The sequence below is a fragment of the Fibroporia radiculosa genome, assembly GCF_000313525.1.
Source record: "Fibroporia radiculosa TFFH 294 genomic supercontigs, scaffold508, whole genome shotgun sequence".
NCBI lineage: Eukaryota > Fungi > Basidiomycota > Agaricomycetes > Polyporales > Fibroporiaceae > Fibroporia > Fibroporia radiculosa.
The window spans coordinates 1-17,235 of NW_012133215.1; the positions used below are offsets into that span (position 1 = coordinate 1).

The following is a 17,235-nucleotide window of genomic DNA, read 5'->3' on the forward strand; positions in this document are numbered from 1 at the left end:
GGGCGGGGTGGGAGGGGTTGGGGCCGTCCATGGTGGGACAGAGGAGGAGGAGGAGGGCAATGGAGAGGGCGGGGACGGGCCATCAGGAGATTTATACGGGGAGGGCGAGCAGAGGCCGAGCGCCAAGGGAGGACGAAAAGGGAGAGAGCGCGCTGACGAAGGATCAGATGGGATCGGACTCCTCGTGGGCTGGAGGCACGAGGGAATCACAGATCCGGAGACGCCCGTGCACTGCCCAAGCGCCGGCTGTGGGTGTGGGCGACGGTGGATCGCGTCTGCCTGAAACACACCTCCCTCTAATTTTACTCTGCGCCCTCCTGACTCTGAGCTCCTCTGCCTCGCCTCAGCTCAGGAGCACCGCGGCCCGCCCGCCTGCCCGCCCCGTCGGTGAAACACGTCCCCCCAAAACCCGCACGGCGGGGCCCCAGTCGCCGCCACTCCCCCGGCTCGGCGTGGGTGGCCGCGGCCCATACGGAGCTCGTCCTCGACGCCTGTCCAGACGATCGCCCTCGGCACCCCCACGGCTGCCTCAGCTAGCCCCGGACCCCGAGCCCTGCCGCCCACCAGCCCTCTTAGTCATCCGCCCCCGGTGATTCAGCTGCGTGCCCTCTGACAAACCCCGACGCCCTCTCGTCGGGCGGCGGCGGCGGCGATGGCGATGGCGATGGCGATGGCGGCGCGTGCGCCCATTCATCAGCACCGGCCGGACTCGGCTAGTCGATCCAGTCTCTATGACAATCCTCTTGCGCCGGAACGGCTTAGCCCAGCCACCACTTTGTCCCCACGTGGCTCCCAACAGCTATCTGATAATCGCCAAGCTCCAGTTTCACCCCGTCAATGCACAGCGAACTGCAATAATAAACGTACAATCTCCATGAAACACACACACATCAGCATCAGAGTGCACTCATACATGCTCCCCGCGCACGCGCTCTACATCGCCAGGTAGTCTCGCACCTCCTCCTCCGACAGCTTCCGGAACGTCGCCTTTGCCCGCCCCGTCCCCGCCACCTTCCCCTCCGCCAGGTCCGCCTCGCTGGGCACCGTCACCACCCCAATCTCAATCGTCTTTTCCGTCATGTGCCCCTCAAAGCCCTCCTTCAGCGTCAGCAGCGCCGTGTGGATCGCGTCCTCCAGGCTAATGTCGTCGTTGTACCTGCACCCGGCCGTCCCGCCGTCAGCACCCCTGACGCACCCTGCGCAACACTACCACGCACCGCTTCTCGAGGAACGTCTTGGCGTTCACCATGTTCTTGCCGATCGCGCTCGCCTTCCATGCCCAGTACGACCCAGACGGGTCCACCTGGTACAGGCTCGGCCCGCGGTTCACATCCCATCCCGCGACGAGTAGCGACACCCCGTACGGGCGCACGCCCCTGCGCAGACCCCAGCAGAGCCGTCAGCAAGCCGCCACACACAGCACGGCAGCACAGAATCCGGCACGCACCCAGAGTGCGTCGCTTGCTGCATGATCGTCGCGATCTCCTGGGTGAGCACCTTCGTCGGCGGGTACTCGTTGTACACCTTCCAGTACGCCTGCGCGCTCTTGCGCGCGCGCGCGACGAGCACGCGGAAGTCGGGGCCCATCCCCGAGTACACGATCCCGATGTTCGGGCACACGACCGCGACCTTTTCGATCATCGAGTCGTCGATGAGCAGCGACGGCGCCTTCTTCTCCGTCGCGATCACGATCCCGTTCGCCGCTGCGCCCGCCCGCCGGTCAGCGCGCCCCCGCAGCCACAGCGCACCGCGCACACGCACCTTTGATTCCGAGGCTCGTCGTCCCCTGCGCCACCGCCGCGAGCGCGTGCTCGATCTGCACGAGCTTCCCGCTCGGCGAAAACACCGTCAAAGAGTAGCTGTTGCCCCGATCAGCACTCGCGCACTCGCGCGCCGCACGCCCACACTCGCCTGTATGCTCCGCCTTCTGCGCTCGCCATGTTTGTCTGTTTGTCTGTCTGTCTATAGAGTGGTCGGATGGAGGTGGAGGGTAAACGGATCGGATGGGGAGCGAGGAGGATGGAGGAGAGGACGCGTGTGCAACGCAGAATTGCGAACGCGCGTCGCGCGCCCGTCACCGTCACACACACGTGACGCACGCCGGCGACGGGCGCACGCGCCGCTCGCGTGGCGTACTCAGCGCCCTCGCAGTGCGCTCGGGCTGGCCGGGGCCGAAGCCGGGCGCGCGCACCTCGCTCGACGCTCGCCCGGGCCTGGCAGGAGGCTGGCGTTGCCTGCCGCCCGTCGCCGTCCACAGTGGTGGAGGCTAGGGGGGCTGTGGGAGCCGAGGACCCCTCCGGCATTCAAACCACTCGGACCAACTTTGATCCTCTCCGCGCGTGCTGCGCGCAGACGCTCCCTGGGCTTCGGCCATTCCTGCTCTTTCTTACTGCACCCTGCGTGCGTGCGTGAAGGCTGCCGCATTGTGCTTAGCGTCGTCCGGTCGGTTGCGGATCTTACGATACAATGCGATACGATACACTCTGACGCTGCTGGCACCGGTACCATGGATAAGCAGCGATTGAATATGGGGTGCCCTGGCAGTCTCTGCATCAGCCGCCCGCGTCGAAACTAGCCTGCTCGGGCTTCTCGCAATAATAGACGCGGCGGAGTCTGCACGATGGATGATGCACGTCACATCAACACATTCAGTAGTAGCGTTCAAAACTTCACGCAAGCAAAGCGCAGCGCGCCACGCCGAGCTGCACGATGATCCGAGACAAGATACACGTTTGCATTCACCACTCGCACAGGCCGAGGTTTCCAGATACAAGTACACCGCCTCGCACGCATTTGTTTCCTCCCCGATCGCAGCCCTTCACTCGGCCTTGAGCGGCGTCGTCCGGAGGTATGTTTGCTGCAACAACGAGCATCTTCGTCAGTGACTCGATCCCGCCCCACCACGCCCAAGGCAGGACCCACCTTGTGGAACGTGACATCCGGGAACAGCGTCTTCGCCTCCTCGTTCGACACAGAGGGATGCACAATCACATCATCGCCCTTCTTCCAGTTCACCGGTGTCGTGACGCGGTACTTGTCGCCGAGCTGCAGCGCTGCATAAAGCCAGCCGAGTCAGCACATATCGATACTGGCGCGAGCGCGCGAGTGCTTACAATCCACGACCCTACGAACCGCCCCGTCAGTGACACGAATGTCATCGCATGCAATGACGCGGAACGTACCGAAGGATTTCGTCAAAGTTGCGCCCGGTGGACGCGGGGTAAGCAATCGTAAGCCGGATGACTTTCTTGGGATCAATTACAAAGACAGTGCGGATCTACACAGCCAAGAGAGAGGGGGGGCAACCCCCGTCAGCATGCATGCACCGCCGGAGCTGCGCGCGAGTAGTGGCGGGGGGCGCTCACAGTGAACGGCAGGCCCTTCGCATCGCGGTTCGTCGCGTCCTGCTCGTCGAGCATGTCGTACGTCGTCGAGATCTTACGGTCCGCATCCGCAATCTGCACATATGCGTCTTAGTCTCGCGCCTAGCGAGAGGGGGGGACGGCACGCACGATGGGGAACTGGACATTCGTCGGCCCCAGGAATTTTGTGCCAAAGTCGTTGATGTCCTCGATCCACTTCGCGTGGTCCTGCAGGCCGTTCGCGGAGATGCCAATCACCTTCACGTTGCGCTTCGCGAACTCGGGTGCCCTGCACCGCGCGCGCGCGCGCGTCCGTCAGCACGCAGCGTGCGCCCGGAAAGGGGCCGACTCACTTTCGCGACACCTCGGCGAGCTCCGTCGTACACACGGGGGTGAAATCTCCAGGATGCGAGAACAAGATCGCCTGCGCCATCACATCACATCACATCATAGCGTACAGCAGCGTCAGCGCCCCGGTCTCCCACCACAAAAGATGCATCGCGCCTACCCAGGAGTCTCCGATCCACTCGTGGAACCGGATCGGGCCCTGCGTGGTTTCTGCCTCAAAGTCGGGGGCGATGCTGCCGAGGCGGAGGCTGGACATGGCGGGAGTCTGTCGTGCGGGGTGTGTGGGCGCGGGGGAGGGGCGGAGGAGGCGGCGATCAGGACAACCTTGGCCCTCGCTCAGGCCGGAAGCCCGCGCTTTTATAGCCACGGGCGACCGAGAACGCAATCGAGCGACAAGCCCTGCAGATGACAGTGAGCACGTCCTGCATCACTATCGCGTCTTCGGTTCCCACGGGGTGCGCCCAGCTCGCAGTCGAGCATGAGCGAGGCTGGGGCGGCGCACAGCAGCCGGACAGAGAACTTGGGGTGAATGGAGACCCAGCGGGCGCTGTGTGCAACTAGCGAGTGGCCAGTGGGGCATTCCTCCCGCAGGGGAAAGGGTGCACAGACGGCACTGGCTGGGCGTCGAGTGGGCCCAGCTCTCCGGAGTTATGAACGTAATTCGACATGAAGACGCAATCACGAGGGCAGGTTACTCATACGATAGCTGAGTAGAATACACGCTAGACCTTAGAGAAACAACATCACCGAACATCGTCACCAATAGAAGTTGATAAATATACACACAAACTCAATTCCCCCCTAGGCGCAACTGCATCCGACGCTAGATTCTATCGATACCATCGCTACGCGCTAATGCGGCTCCATGTTAATTAGGTGCTTGATATTCTTTGATATTGCGCATGTCGGCCGATCTCGCCATCCGAGTGGAGACTCAGAGGTGACGGGGTAAGATTGCCATCATGTGGGCTGGGAATACCGGTTGCAGTACCTTGCAGGCGGCCGGCCCAGCAGCTATCAGGAATATCAGATCCAAACTCAGCTCGTGTTTTTCGAAGCGATATCACACACGCACAGATGTCAATGATTAGTAGTAAGCCACAGCGTGCAGTAGGCTGTGCGGATGCTTCTCCTGGTGAGTCTGGAGAATTTTATCCATATCCTCGTCCACGTCGCCGGATGCCTCGATCTGCCCGGCCGCACGGTTAGCATACACACATGCGCGCGGGCGGCCGACGTGGCTCACCGCGGCCGCCAAGTCCACGATCGCTTTGCCAGCGATGTGGGCCTCTTCATGATTATCCTTGATCTCAATATTGATGACATGCACCGGCTTGTTGAAATCCCCTCCCCTTGCCAGCAAATCTGCGAAACGCCGTTTAGCCACCTGCGGTATCAACGACGTTCCAACGTGTCCCACCATCACAAACAGCGTCGAAACACCGCTCTTCACAGGTTATGACGACGTCTGCAACCGTCCTGCTGTCCTGCCACCGTTCGGGGGCCAGCTTTAGCCGGCGATTGCGGTCGAGCATCTGCAAGAGGCCATTGGCGGTATACCTAGATGCAAGATGAGCGATCGTCGGAGGATGAAGGCGTGCGGACTCACAGACGGGGGTCCTGCCCCTGCAACTCCTCGTACATGTCGTTGTACGGTGTCCCGAACGGGTAAATATTCGGCTTGTCAATGGCGGGGCCGGGCAGACGCACTGCGGATCCCGTGCCGTACGAGACCACCCTGTATCCGGCCTTCCTGTGGTGATGCGTGAGCACAGTTTGCTGATGAGAATAAATTGACTGCCACCAACGACAACACGTAGTGGCCCTCCATAGATCGATTCTAGCGGGAGTCAGCACACATCCAGCCAAAATAACGGTCTGCTCACCTGGTTGCTCGCACATACGACACAGAAAAGCGGGCGGGGCCTGTAGATAGTGGACTGAGGCGGCGTTGGCGCTTGGGGGATTGCGGCGGCACCTTGGGCCTCTTCGGCAAGCTGCTGGTTCGAAGTTGTGGCTCCGGGGTATTGTGGGGGTGTTGCGGTTGGATATAAGGAAAAGGAGCTTTGGGGAGCTTGGGTCGGGTAGGATGCGGAGGACTGGACTTGTGCTGGCGGCGCTGATGGGTGTGTCGGCGTACCAGAGTGTGACCGCTGCAGGCGCGGGTCTGCACGGGCAAGACGAGGGTCGCGCGCTCGCCGAGGGTCCATCAAGAGGATAAATTTTCTAATAATATCCCTATAACTAAAGATGTGGTCAGCGAGACTGTCGTCTGTTGACGGGGTACGCAAAGAACGACTTCAGCAGTATCTAGAACATTCCGAGTCTGCTTTTCGACCCAGCGCCAGATACACTGGGGGGTCGATTGAGCTTCCACTCTGAATCATCTTTAGGCAGAACAAGCAGAACATTTCACTCACCTCTGCTCTCGCAGGCAGCCGGGTTGAAAGACGAGTCGGCGACGCGGCTAACAGCGGCTAACGCGCACGACAGAAAGACGCCGTCACGTGGATGGCGCGCATTCACGAGGCTACGGAACGCCGAGTCAGACTTGAATTCCCTCGCTTAGCTGTTCGTCGTATCCTCCAGTCGGCCTGCGAATGGCGATGGACATCAGTGTGTATCGCCGCGAACCTACCGCCGAAGACGTGCTCTTTGCTAATGCGCAAATCAAGGAGCACGAGTCTGCCATCAGCGCCATCGAGGGGCACATCGCGTCTCTACACGCCGAAATCAATGACCTGCGCCGCGAGCAGCGTCAGCACGAACAAACCATTCGACACTGCAAAGGCATAGCAACTCTCGCGCGGCGCATTCCCGAAGAGCTGCTCAGCAAGATCTTCGAGCACTGCGTCGAGGATGGCTACACGCGCGCTCCCATCATCGTCTCGCACGTCTGCTCGGCCTGGCGCAAGGCGGCACTCGCCCCCCGCGTCTGGTCGCACGTCTATGTGAACTGTGACGCATTCGGTGGTCTTGCCCGCACGCGCTTCTGGCTTTCCATGGTGCGCCAGGCGCCGTTGGACATCACCGTGCTGTGTGGGTGGAACCCGAACTGGCAAGTGACGGACCTCATGGACTTGCTCATGCAGCACATTGACCAGTGGAGGACACTCGTCATCGAGTCGTCGACATTCTCCCAGGTCTACCGCCTTTTGCTGCCCATCGTGGAGGCGTCGGCCGCGGTGCCAAACCTACGGGAAGTCAGGGTGGATATTGCTGCGCCCTTTGATGAGCCCGTCAATGAAGACGAGGCTGACGTGCAGTCTCTTTCCCGAGCGTTTGCGCCGGAAAAGGCACCGCGGCTCTCCCGGGTGCAGTTTCGTTGCGACGTTGTGCCCCTCCTCCCCGTCTTCCCCTCACATATCACCGACCTCTCGCTCAGCGTCGGCAATAGCCCCATTCAACGGCCGCTTTCCGCATCCTCGCTCATGACCATCCTCTCTGGCGTCCCTTCTCTGTACACGCTTGCGATTCAAATGCCACTTCTGTACGAGAGACCCTTTGTGCCCTCAGACGACCCCGCGCGCACGGTCTCGCTCCCGGTGCTGACTTCACTCACCCTCTACGGCCCCACGAATCTGAATGAATTTTTGCCGCATTTACATACGCCCGTACTTCAGCGGTTGCATCTGCGGTCTCTTGAGGACGCAGGATACCGCCAGGAGCCGGTGGGACCTAGCCTTTTACGTTTCTTGGCCGAGAGCACGCCTCCGCTGGAGCTACTGGAATTACACGATATCGATCTGACACCTGGGGCTTTCGCTTCAGCGTTCAGGGCACTCCCCTATTTGCGGGAACTACGTCTACACGAATCATCCATTTCCGATGCCACCGTGCAGCTATTGCATGGCGGGGGGGACGGGGAGGGTCTATGCCCGCGCCTGACCCGTCTTGACCTGCGATGGTGCGGCCATCTGAACGGTCGCGCGCTCGTGGAGCTGGTCCAAAGCCGGAAAGTCGACGTCAATCCTGATGCTATGGTTGTGGACGGCAGCACACCCAACGCTGATCCGATCAGCGAGGTCGCCGTGATCCACTGCTGTTTTGTCAAGGAGCAGGACGTGCTCGACCTCGCGGCGATGACGGTGTGTCGTCTGATCATGCGCGAAGAAGATGATTACTGTCGTATGTCCGACCAATTTCATGTCCCAGCTTCGGCTGACTGCAATCATCGTAGGCTCCATGGACTGTTGCACGAATGTTCGTTACCGCATTCGCTTGCGTCTGAAGCATCTGCCACATTCGTCTACTGGATGGGCCTCTCGTTTTCGTCTGATTATTTAGATGTTGCCAAATTTATGCTTATTCTCAAGTGAGGGGGCTTGCCGCTGCTTCCTCACTGTGTTCCCCGCTGGCCTTTCGATGATAACCCTGCTATTGGTATGTGTGTTTCGTCTGGGCGGGAGCGGTAGTCGAGGAAAAATTGTGACTTGGTCGTATCAGAGGAGGAAGGGCATATATGGCGCCATGGAAAGCGGTAGGTGGAGGACATGATGATAGTTACATTCCACATCCCACTGGAGCGGTGGATGATCCCACACCTTGCTCCTCGTATGATTTCGCGGTGAAGGCGACGTATTCAAGATGTACTCTACCTATTCTGCTTCAATCACCATGTTTTATGGCTAGAGTCGAATCTTGGCGACGAGATATGGAGAAGTCTGTGCGTCGATTGTCGCAGTGTGTCGGGCGACGTTGATGCATAATATATGTTTCCCTAGCCGTTTCTCCATGTCATGCTACATCCCACTATCGTTCTCGCGACGGCCGTAGTTTATAATGTGTCACGCTACATGTACAGGAAATCAGGACAACCACGAGAAGCAGCGGACATTTAAGATCGAAGTCGGACTCTGGACCGGATGGTAATAAAATCTAGCTGCCGTTCGATGCTTAAGTCTAATCTTCCTATATTTTAGCTGTAAGTTTCCGCAAAGCAATATGCCCAGTGAGTGCCCGGGTGTGTTTTGTCCTGATTCTGGGAGGCTAATTCTTTAGTATAGGATCAGAAAAGACCTCGCCGCGCACGCCGATCCCGGTGCCCCGTATCACTGCGGATGCCCTCTTTAGCTCTACAAGGGAGCGTCCGGCGTTGATGCCTCAAATGCGGGTCTCCAAGCTCCAGTTGACAAAGTTCTACGTAAAGATTCGATGGCTTCTGCTTTGTGTCCCGTTAACATTGTCCTACTGAGTAGGATTTAGTCAAACGGTCTGCCTAGAAATACCTGCAGCCTGACAAGTGCTACAGTGCTCAAGCTCCCCAAGACTGGACTCGACATTACAATGATGTATGGATATCATACTTGATGCCCTTTTATTTTATCAGATTCAAGAAACATGCAGGTTATTCGACACTGGAAGGAGGCCGATGATTACGAAGTATTTTGGCCGATTGCGACGTGCACCCGAATCTACTTGAGGGGGCGCACGCTGATGAAGTGTCGATCTAATGCAAGGCACCTTGCTGCAGCGGTGAGTCGCATTCCAGCTCGAGCTTATTGAACCTCATTATGTTTTTATTTTGACCAGACCTTGACCAATGCCGCGCGATCCTCTGATCCGCCGAGCAAGCAGCTAGCTGAGTGTCAGAAGCTAGAGGCCCTATCCCGGCAGCCAGAGATGCACGGTATCCAGCTCAAAGCTTTGAAAGATACAAGAATCAATTCCTCCGGCGCAGACGACGTCGCAGAGTTCATCAGTTCACTCGGTTTGCCCACTGAAGAGCTTGTTCCGAAATTCGTTAACCATGGTATCATTGACCTTACAAGGCTAACATTATTGGCTTCACATCCTAACTGCCAGTCTTGGTTGTATTGTGCAGTAGGGTTGTCTCATTTTGACTGTATGATTCTTGTTGATGGTTTGTCAAAGCTTGCCACTAGGGGTGTATGATCTGGTATCTTGGACGTAGTTCACCAATTTGTAGCAATGTACAGTGTATTCCATACGATGTCTCAACTACAATTCTGAGCCAAATAAAAGCTATGAATGCACAGGATACAATCTATTGCGGCCATTCATTCTGTCCGTTCGCGGACAAACAAATACATTTGTGAGTGGAGGGTAAATATGAGATACGATACATTTACACTAGTCTTTGGCGTTGAGGAAGGCATCCAGCTCATCGTCAAGGTCTTGTTGTGTCTTTCTGGGACGCGGATTGCCCTTCCCTCTTCGTGTCCCATCATCCTCCCCTCTATGGCCAGACTGTCCGGAAGACTGTCCTCCTCCATCGTCCTGCCTCTGACCTCTGCGGGAGCGAGCCCGACTGGGAAGCTCTGCCATGATTCGAGACGCCAACGTATCTGGTCGCGCACGCATCACAGACGTTCGCTCTAAGAGAGTCCTCCCCCTCCCATCCATGTAATCGGACCGCATCCTCGAAGGTGGAGACGGCGATCGGGGAGCTGTAGTATCGTCCTCGGCAAGAAATGCGTCCAGTTCATCGTCGAGGCGTGCTTTCTGTGCCATCTCCTCGAACATGTCTCCTTTCTGCTTCTTACGCTGCCGCGTATCATCGTCCGCCGGCCAGTTGACCTCGTCCTCGGTATTGCTCTTTCCAGCCTTGTCTCCGTACTTCTTGTAAAACTCGCTTTCCCTCTTCGCGCCTTTCTTCTTGACGTCCTGGAATGTGGCCCACCGCATCCGAATAGCACCTTTCAACCCCTCGCTCTTGCCCAAGCTTTTGCTTATCCTCTCTTCTGGTGGCCATAGCGCAATGGGAATGGGTTTCGCAGTGACAGAACCATCCACTTTGGATGGTTCCTCCGCTATGGATTTTGATAAGTATCGGAAGGCGGAGCGCGCTGTTGTCTTTGAGGAAAATACGAGGATACACGTCTTGTCGTCGATCCATTCGAGAGCCATCGGTTGTGAGTCAAAATGTGTAGCGTATGCGAATATGCTGGGGGTGGGCAGATGCGATATTGGGGCGCCACAGAACAAGATTGCATTATCCCTGTAAGGGGCATCTAGACGGCGGCGGTAAATACAGTGAGTAGGGTATCAAAGATTTTCGGGCACCTTCGTCCATGTCAACATCACCATCTGCATCGTCTCCTTCGTCTGCCGTACGTTTCCTCTGGTACCCCGACAAATAATGAGGTCGGATTCGGAGACAGTAACTCTCTCATTAGGCTGTCATCCTCGCCCGTCGAGACACTCTACCAGCGCACCTTTCCGACTCGCGCCCCAGTCGTTTCTGACAACAAATAAACTTTGGTGCTGCCAATGCGATGGGCGAGAGATGCTTGAGCCTGGCTAGACTCGGCGGACGGTTGTGTGGGGAGCAATTCATCGTAAGGAACAGTTTCGTCGTAGGAGAGCGCGTCGAGTGGCTCTGAGATTTCAGGGGTAATATCCATGCCGGAGAATGATATGGTAGAACTGAGAGAAAGCACAATACAGCAGACTGAAGACAAGCCTGAAGGCGCCGATCTGAGCCACCGTGTCGCCCGAAATGTTCGGCGACAACCTAGGTCTCTACTTATAGCCTTCTCCGCGACATTCACGCCGGCATTTGATTTGACCGCACAAGCTGGAGCTACGAGATGGCCGACAGTGCACAAACGGAACAGGTTGTGAACAAAAACAAGCGACACAGGAAGGAAAAACGTACGTTACCAAAGTTGATTTAACATATCAATCCCTCACTCTGCGCGGCAGCTTGGGACACGGATGACATAGACCAGTGAGATTGTTCCTTCCGATCTATATACGGCAAGCACTGACGCTACATTAAAGCGTAAGATTTCTTTGCAGTTGTAACTGAATCCATCCCTAAGATATCACCAGTGGGCCATTGATACATTCCAGCCTGAAGACAACAAAGGTGGAACATTCACAGAAGAGTCTTCATTTGCCACCCTCTTTCCGAAATACAGGGAGAAGTACTTGCGCGAAGTTTGGAGTGCTGTGACAACAGCCTTGGAATCACATGTGCGCTCTCATATCTCCTATATGTTCGTCTTTAAGACTGACCGTGACCAAGGGTATAGCCTGTACATTGGATTTGATCCATGGATCCATGTCCGTCAGAACAACACGAAAAACGTTTGACCCCTACATTATTCTGAAAGCTCGTGATATGATCAAACTTCTCGCTCGCGGTGTCGCAGCTGGACAAGCAGTCAAAATTTTGGATGACGGTGTAGCATGCGATATTGTTAAAATTGGCAATCTTGTACGCAACAAAGAGCGGTTTGTGAAGAGGAGACAGAGGATTATTGGTCCGGATGGGAGTACATTGAAGGTTCGCTGGGCAAAATGTATGCCAAAAAAACATCTGACATCTTCCTAGGCCATTGAGCTATTGACGCAGTGCTACGTTCTCGTGCAGGGGAGTACAGTCAGTGTCATGGGTCCGTACAAAGGTCTCAAAGAAGTACGAAGGATCATCTTGGACTGTATGAAGAACATCCATCCAATTTACCGGATCAAAGTAAGATGGATGCTATCGACTGTCACGAACATCATGCTGAAACGTCCCAGGAACTTATGATCAAACGTGAACTTGCTAAAGACCCTCAGCTTGTGAACGAGTCTTGGGATCGCTTCCTGCCGAAGTTCCGCAGACACCATCTGAAGACGTCGGAGAAGACGGAACGCAAGAACGACCGTTTGAAGGATAAGAACGAGGCAAGAAAGGCTGCCGGGCTGGAGCCCATTGGTCCAGGAAGCAAAGGGCAACAAACTAAGAAGGTTTACACGCCATTCCCGCCACCACAGATGCCTCGCAAGGTACAGTGTCGAAGTACTGGTTGTCACTCAGTTGAGACCTCATGTCTGGATTGTACTAGGTGGATATGCAACTCGAGTCTGGAGAATACTTCCTCAACTCTAATGAGAAGCAAGAGCGGGAGGCACGAAGGAGAAAACAGAAGGTACGCGCCCTTTTGATCGAGCCGAAGCGCTCCTGACTCAAAATTGTCACAGCAAGACCAGGTCACAGAGGAGCGGCAGGCCAAGCGCGCAGAAGCGTTTGTTGCCCCGGTCGAAGAAGCTGCGCCAACCGTTGAGGAGAAACGGAAGCGCCGTAGGGATAAAGAATCGGATAATCCCTCTGAGGAGTCAGCTCACAAAACGAAAAGGAAAAAGAAGAGATTTGAGGACACGAATTAGAGCATATAGAGGCCGCATAGCACAATTTCACTTGTTTTGTTTTATTTTACAGCTGAATTCTCGTGTCTTTCATGGTGGATGAGCGTGACATTGTGACAGTGACTAGCCACCCGACGGTGAGGCGACGATGACGGTCTTGCCCTTCGTCGCGACCAGCCTGGTCGACGGCAATATATTCTCTCTCTCAGCGACGACTCCCTGTACCCTATATCCTTCGTAACTGCATAGACTTGTCGGCCATGAACAAAAATCCCTTCGTAACGACCGCTGCCTACACTCCACAACAGCCGCCTCTCCCACCAGGCCCTCCTCCTCCTCAGCCAACACAGCCAGATTATTCTGCCTATTGGGCTGCTGCAGCTTCTGCGGTGCAGACACCTGCTGTTGGTGCGTACAACCCTCAATGGCCTGCTACCCAAACTGCGCAACCTGCGGCTCCTCGGCCCACTGCTGAGCAGTCTGCCCTCTATGCTAACTACGGCTATGGAGGACAACAAAACCTTTCTTGGCAACAACATCAGCAAAGGCAACCTCAACAGCATTTTCAGCCTCCTCCTCCCGTAGTACAACCGCCACCGCCACCACCTCAGCCAGCCTATAACCCTTACCAGCCTCAAGCGGGGGCATATCAACAGCCTTACATCCCGCAGAGTGGGCCTACACCTCAACAGGTTCCTCAAACGCCATACCAGCCGCAAATTGCACCTCAAACTTTTCAACAGCAGCCGCAGCAGGCGTTTTTCCACCCACAGCAACAGCAGCAGCAACAGCAGCAGCGGCCAAACAATCGGAACCCGAACATCCTCCACACGCCTCCTCAACAATTGCCGCCTGCAAAGAGACAGCGATTCGATGGGCCCAGCCAGCATCGTGGACCTCCGCCTCAACCTCAATTTCAGCCGCCTCCGGCCCCGCCGCCTATGCAGCAGGGTGGGATGGGCATGTTTGGTCAAGGGCAAGGGCAAGGGCAGGGTCAGGGTCAGCACGGGCGAGGTGGAGGACCGGGGATGAATCAGATGTCGATGAATGGTGGAAGAGGAGGCTTCATGAGTGGACGAGGCGGTAACAACATGGGCGGCAGAGGACGGGGAACGCCGATGGGAATGAACCGGGGCGGGAATCGAGGGAGAGGGGGGACGTACAACAACATGGGTGGTCGGGGAGGAGGGATGGGTCAAAACAGCGGGAGCTTCCGAGGACACGGATCGAACCGTGGATTTGGGAACCGAGACAACCGGCGAGGTGGGTCATTCACCGCAGGAGGAAATCAGGGCTATTCGCATGGCTACCAACACCAGCAGCACCAACACCAGCAGCAGCATCATCACCAGCATCAGAGCTATTCAAACAGCAGTTCGTTCCGAGGCCGTAATCAGGGGTTCGCGTCGTCCTCGCGCGGAGGTCGACATGATTCTGGTCCGCTCCATGGCGGTAGGGAAAGCAGTAATGCGGTTTCCGCAGGGTTCTCGAGTGGTAAGAAAGACGAGAACCGGCGAACGCTGACTGATTTCAAGATCATTGGACTCGATATTCCCGAGCTGGCATGGAGCTGGGGTGTCTCGAAATCTGAGGTTGTCGAACCATCTATGAAGGTGGAAAAAATAGAGAGTGCTACTCCATCCGAGGTTCCTGCTGACACTCATATTGAGCAGGAACCGACGGCTGTCAAGGCAGAGCCAACCGGTGATGTTTTGTTAACAAATGCCGTGCCAGCTTCAGGCGACGCCATCGGTGAGAGCGTTCCAGTGAAAGTGGAGTCCACCGCTTTACTGCCACCTCCTCCCTCGCGCATTCGTATCTATTTCCACACCCCTGTTACTGCTGACGATTCGCGCCCGATTCCTGCGCAATCGCCGTATTCTTCTCTGGGTCCGTCTTCTGCTTCTAACATTAGGAAAGGGAAACGTAAAAAGCTCGAGGATGACGATGGTGATACGGAAGATGGGCGCGGCCCGCCCCCACCTCCTCCGCATTCATCTGGGATAGCCCCAGATCATGATGGTGCCAGTGTTTCTGCGAGCATGGATTATGATGGTGCAGATACTGCTGTCGGACGCGAAAGTGTCGCTCCGAGTGTGGCAGAGACGGCCAGCGAGGGTGATTGGCTCATGGCTGCCATTGGAGGAGACGAAATGCAGGATGAGGAGGAAGGGGATGGCCATGTGCACGAGCACGAGCACGAGCACGAGCCGTACCATGAATCCGATGCAGATGCAGAAGGCGAATATGGTAAGCATTCTACTTACGATCGAGACTGTGCGCAGCGTGGACACGCAGCTCGTTCGAACGACCGCCGTTCGCACCGCTAATTTCCATTTTCTCTAAAGAAGGCACTGGTTTTGATGGCATGCAAGGGGAGGGTCACGACGACTCTTATATGATGGGTGGCGATGAGGATGCTCAGGGCTCCATTGATGAGCACCATGATGTGAATGCGCCGGCTGCTGAACAGGGCAGTATGTTCGTGGATTCACATATCTCTAACGGCGTAAACGGCCCAGAGAACCCCTCGCTGACTGCCGTCTCCGATGTGTCAATGGGCATTCCTTCTGATCAGCAGACTAGTCTCGAAACAGGTTCCACTGGAATACCTGGGCAGGCAGTTGGCTCCGAGAATCAGGATGCCAACAATTCCGTCCCCTCTGGATCGTCTACTTCTCCTGATATTTCCTCTTCTGTGGATGTGGCTGTCCCGTCATCCATCTCTCCTGCCATCGAGTCTGCTAACGATTCACACCGTGATGACGCTCAGGCACTCTCCGAAGAAGTCAAGCGCACTGCTCCGGCACCGTTGCGGCCTATGGATTCCATCGCGTCCACCGTTCCCGATACAAACATTCAGAACGCCGACCATGCATCGTTCACATCCACTGTAGTCGACGACGATGTTTCGGGATCTCAAGGCGACAGAGCACACAGGGAGGCTACACAACCTGTCGAAGAAGCTCAAGAGACATCTGTGTCCCCCGTCTCTCTTGCAGTGGCATCCACCACATTGACAAGCTCAACAGCTTATAGCGAACCTTCCACATCACAGCTGCCCTCACAAGTAGCTGGGAAGTCCGGCAGGATCGCATCAGCCAACCGCCTCTCCGTTTCCTATGCTGCAGGCACTCGGAGAATGGTGATCGATGCTGAAATCGTTGAAAAGTTGAAGGTTATCAGAGCTGATGGTCGCATCGAGGTGTGCTTGACCATCGACAAGGACGAGCTCAGCGGGTATAAGGGAATTCTAGTGAGTTTGACCTTCTCTAATGTATTACAATTCTCATTTTCATCCCCCCAAGATGGAAGCATATTCCGAGGCTACTGCCTCATATCTCCCGCTGGAAATTTCCGAACATCTCGAAAGCGATCCGACCATCCCTGTTTTCTCGAAATCTGGTATTCCCTCCACAATTACGCTCATTGCGCATTTAGACAAAGAGCGTCCTTTGTCGGAACCTCGATGGGTCAAGAGCGGCGATGTTCACGAATGGCTGAAGAGCATGTTCGGGCGTATGTTCTGGGTTGCTGGCGATGCCGCGGACGGCTGGGAGAAAAAGATCGAGGTCGCAGACCCTGACCCTGTGCGTTGCCCTACTTCGATTTATTGTGCTTTGACTAACGGTCCGTTAGGCACCTACAATCTGGACCATTCTGGAGTCGTGGGCGCAGAACTCCAACATCGGTCAATCCACCGAACGTCAGCGATTCTTGCGCACGCACATGACGGAGACCGACAACATACTCGAGATTCTTCTCCGCCTCGTGCGAGGCGAGCGTTCGAGTACAGTCTATCCGCAGTCGACGTCTGCCCTCGCTGCACCCAACATTGCTGGACCTCTGTTAGCTGCATTGTCCCCCGGTGCGGCGCATGGCGCACAGCAGACGCACGTCTCCCTTGCAGTTCTCGCGATATTCCGACTTGCGGTTGAATACGCCAAGAAGGCTTCGCCCGAGAGTGGCAAAAACGAAGTTGAGGAACGCGTGGGTGAGATCATCCGTTCGTTACCGTCGCACTTGCTCTACAAAAGTCTCGATGGGATTTTTAAGGAGTGGAAGGTCGAGAAGAAAGGCGGGAGGTGATGTCAATTGGAGCCAATTCTAGTTTTATTCAAAGAGGACCGGCTTGAATCATGCATATTGTCTCTTGCACAGGGTAGCCGCCATTGCTGTCGTTATGATTCATGGTCTACTGCTCTTCAATTGCGCTCCTGTCAGAACCAACTTCGCACGTGTACATATTATAGTCCCCGATTAATGTTCGAGTTTCTGAATCTGCAGCATGTCGCCAAAGACGTGCATATATTAAGGGTAGAAGGATCCGAAACGGACTAGCAGCACTACCGAGGCATACTGTATAAGAAAAGGAATGAAATCTATGGGGTGGGCAGCTAGCTACGTAGATGGGAAGAGCTGA

At 56.0% G+C, this 17,235-nt stretch overlaps 7 protein-coding genes across 7 annotated transcripts; 3 read left to right on the forward strand and 4 right to left on the reverse strand.

Moving 5' to 3' along the window:
- Window positions 1–933: 933 nt before the first annotated feature.
- Window positions 934–1,940, reverse strand: FIBRA_01172 (uncharacterized protein; the record flags this gene model as incomplete). The annotated part of the gene is made up of 5 exons (XM_012323050.1): window positions 934–1,156; window positions 1,218–1,376; window positions 1,448–1,703; window positions 1,762–1,859; window positions 1,906–1,940. The coding sequence occupies 5 exons, from the start codon at window positions 1,938–1,940 to the stop codon at window positions 934–936; spliced, it is 771 nt and encodes a 256-aa protein (XP_012178440.1).
- An 878-nt stretch (window positions 1,941–2,818) lies between these two features.
- Window positions 2,819–3,966, reverse strand: FIBRA_01173 (uncharacterized protein; the record flags this gene model as incomplete). Its single annotated transcript, XM_012323051.1, has 8 exons — window positions 2,819–2,857; window positions 2,923–3,053; window positions 3,114–3,124; window positions 3,183–3,277; window positions 3,366–3,458; window positions 3,513–3,651; window positions 3,716–3,786; window positions 3,871–3,966. 8 exons carry the CDS (start codon window positions 3,964–3,966, stop codon window positions 2,819–2,821), a joined length of 675 nt encoding a protein of 224 aa, XP_012178441.1.
- Window positions 3,967–4,797: 831 nt separating this feature from the next.
- On the reverse strand, window positions 4,798–5,920 carry FIBRA_01174 (uncharacterized protein; the record flags this gene model as incomplete). Its single annotated transcript, XM_012323052.1, has 6 exons — window positions 4,798–4,899; window positions 4,957–5,097; window positions 5,141–5,270; window positions 5,320–5,463; window positions 5,519–5,550; window positions 5,597–5,920. 6 exons carry the CDS (start codon window positions 5,918–5,920, stop codon window positions 4,798–4,800), a joined length of 873 nt encoding a protein of 290 aa, XP_012178442.1.
- Window positions 5,921–6,310: 390 nt separating this feature from the next.
- On the forward strand, window positions 6,311–7,997 carry FIBRA_01175 (uncharacterized protein; the record flags this gene model as incomplete). The annotated part of the gene is made up of 2 exons (XM_012323053.1): window positions 6,311–7,838; window positions 7,891–7,997. 2 exons carry the CDS (start codon window positions 6,311–6,313, stop codon window positions 7,995–7,997), a joined length of 1,635 nt encoding a protein of 544 aa, XP_012178443.1.
- Window positions 7,998–9,803: 1,806 nt separating this feature from the next.
- On the reverse strand, window positions 9,804–11,077 carry FIBRA_01176 (uncharacterized protein; the record flags this gene model as incomplete). Its single annotated transcript, XM_012323054.1, has 3 exons — window positions 9,804–10,684; window positions 10,737–10,794; window positions 10,889–11,077. The coding sequence occupies 3 exons, from the start codon at window positions 11,075–11,077 to the stop codon at window positions 9,804–9,806; spliced, it is 1,128 nt and encodes a 375-aa protein (XP_012178444.1).
- A 662-nt stretch (window positions 11,078–11,739) lies between these two features.
- On the forward strand, window positions 11,740–12,833 carry FIBRA_01177 (uncharacterized protein; the record flags this gene model as incomplete). The annotated part of the gene is made up of 5 exons (XM_012323055.1): window positions 11,740–11,964; window positions 12,013–12,153; window positions 12,204–12,452; window positions 12,512–12,595; window positions 12,648–12,833. 5 exons carry the CDS (start codon window positions 11,740–11,742, stop codon window positions 12,831–12,833), a joined length of 885 nt encoding a protein of 294 aa, XP_012178445.1.
- Window positions 12,834–13,072: 239 nt separating this feature from the next.
- Window positions 13,073–16,901, forward strand: FIBRA_01178 (uncharacterized protein; the record flags this gene model as incomplete). The annotated part of the gene is made up of 4 exons (XM_012323056.1): window positions 13,073–15,062; window positions 15,098–16,068; window positions 16,121–16,402; window positions 16,452–16,901. The coding sequence occupies 4 exons, from the start codon at window positions 13,073–13,075 to the stop codon at window positions 16,899–16,901; spliced, it is 3,693 nt and encodes a 1,230-aa protein (XP_012178446.1).
- Between the last annotated feature and the right edge of the window lie 334 nt (window positions 16,902–17,235).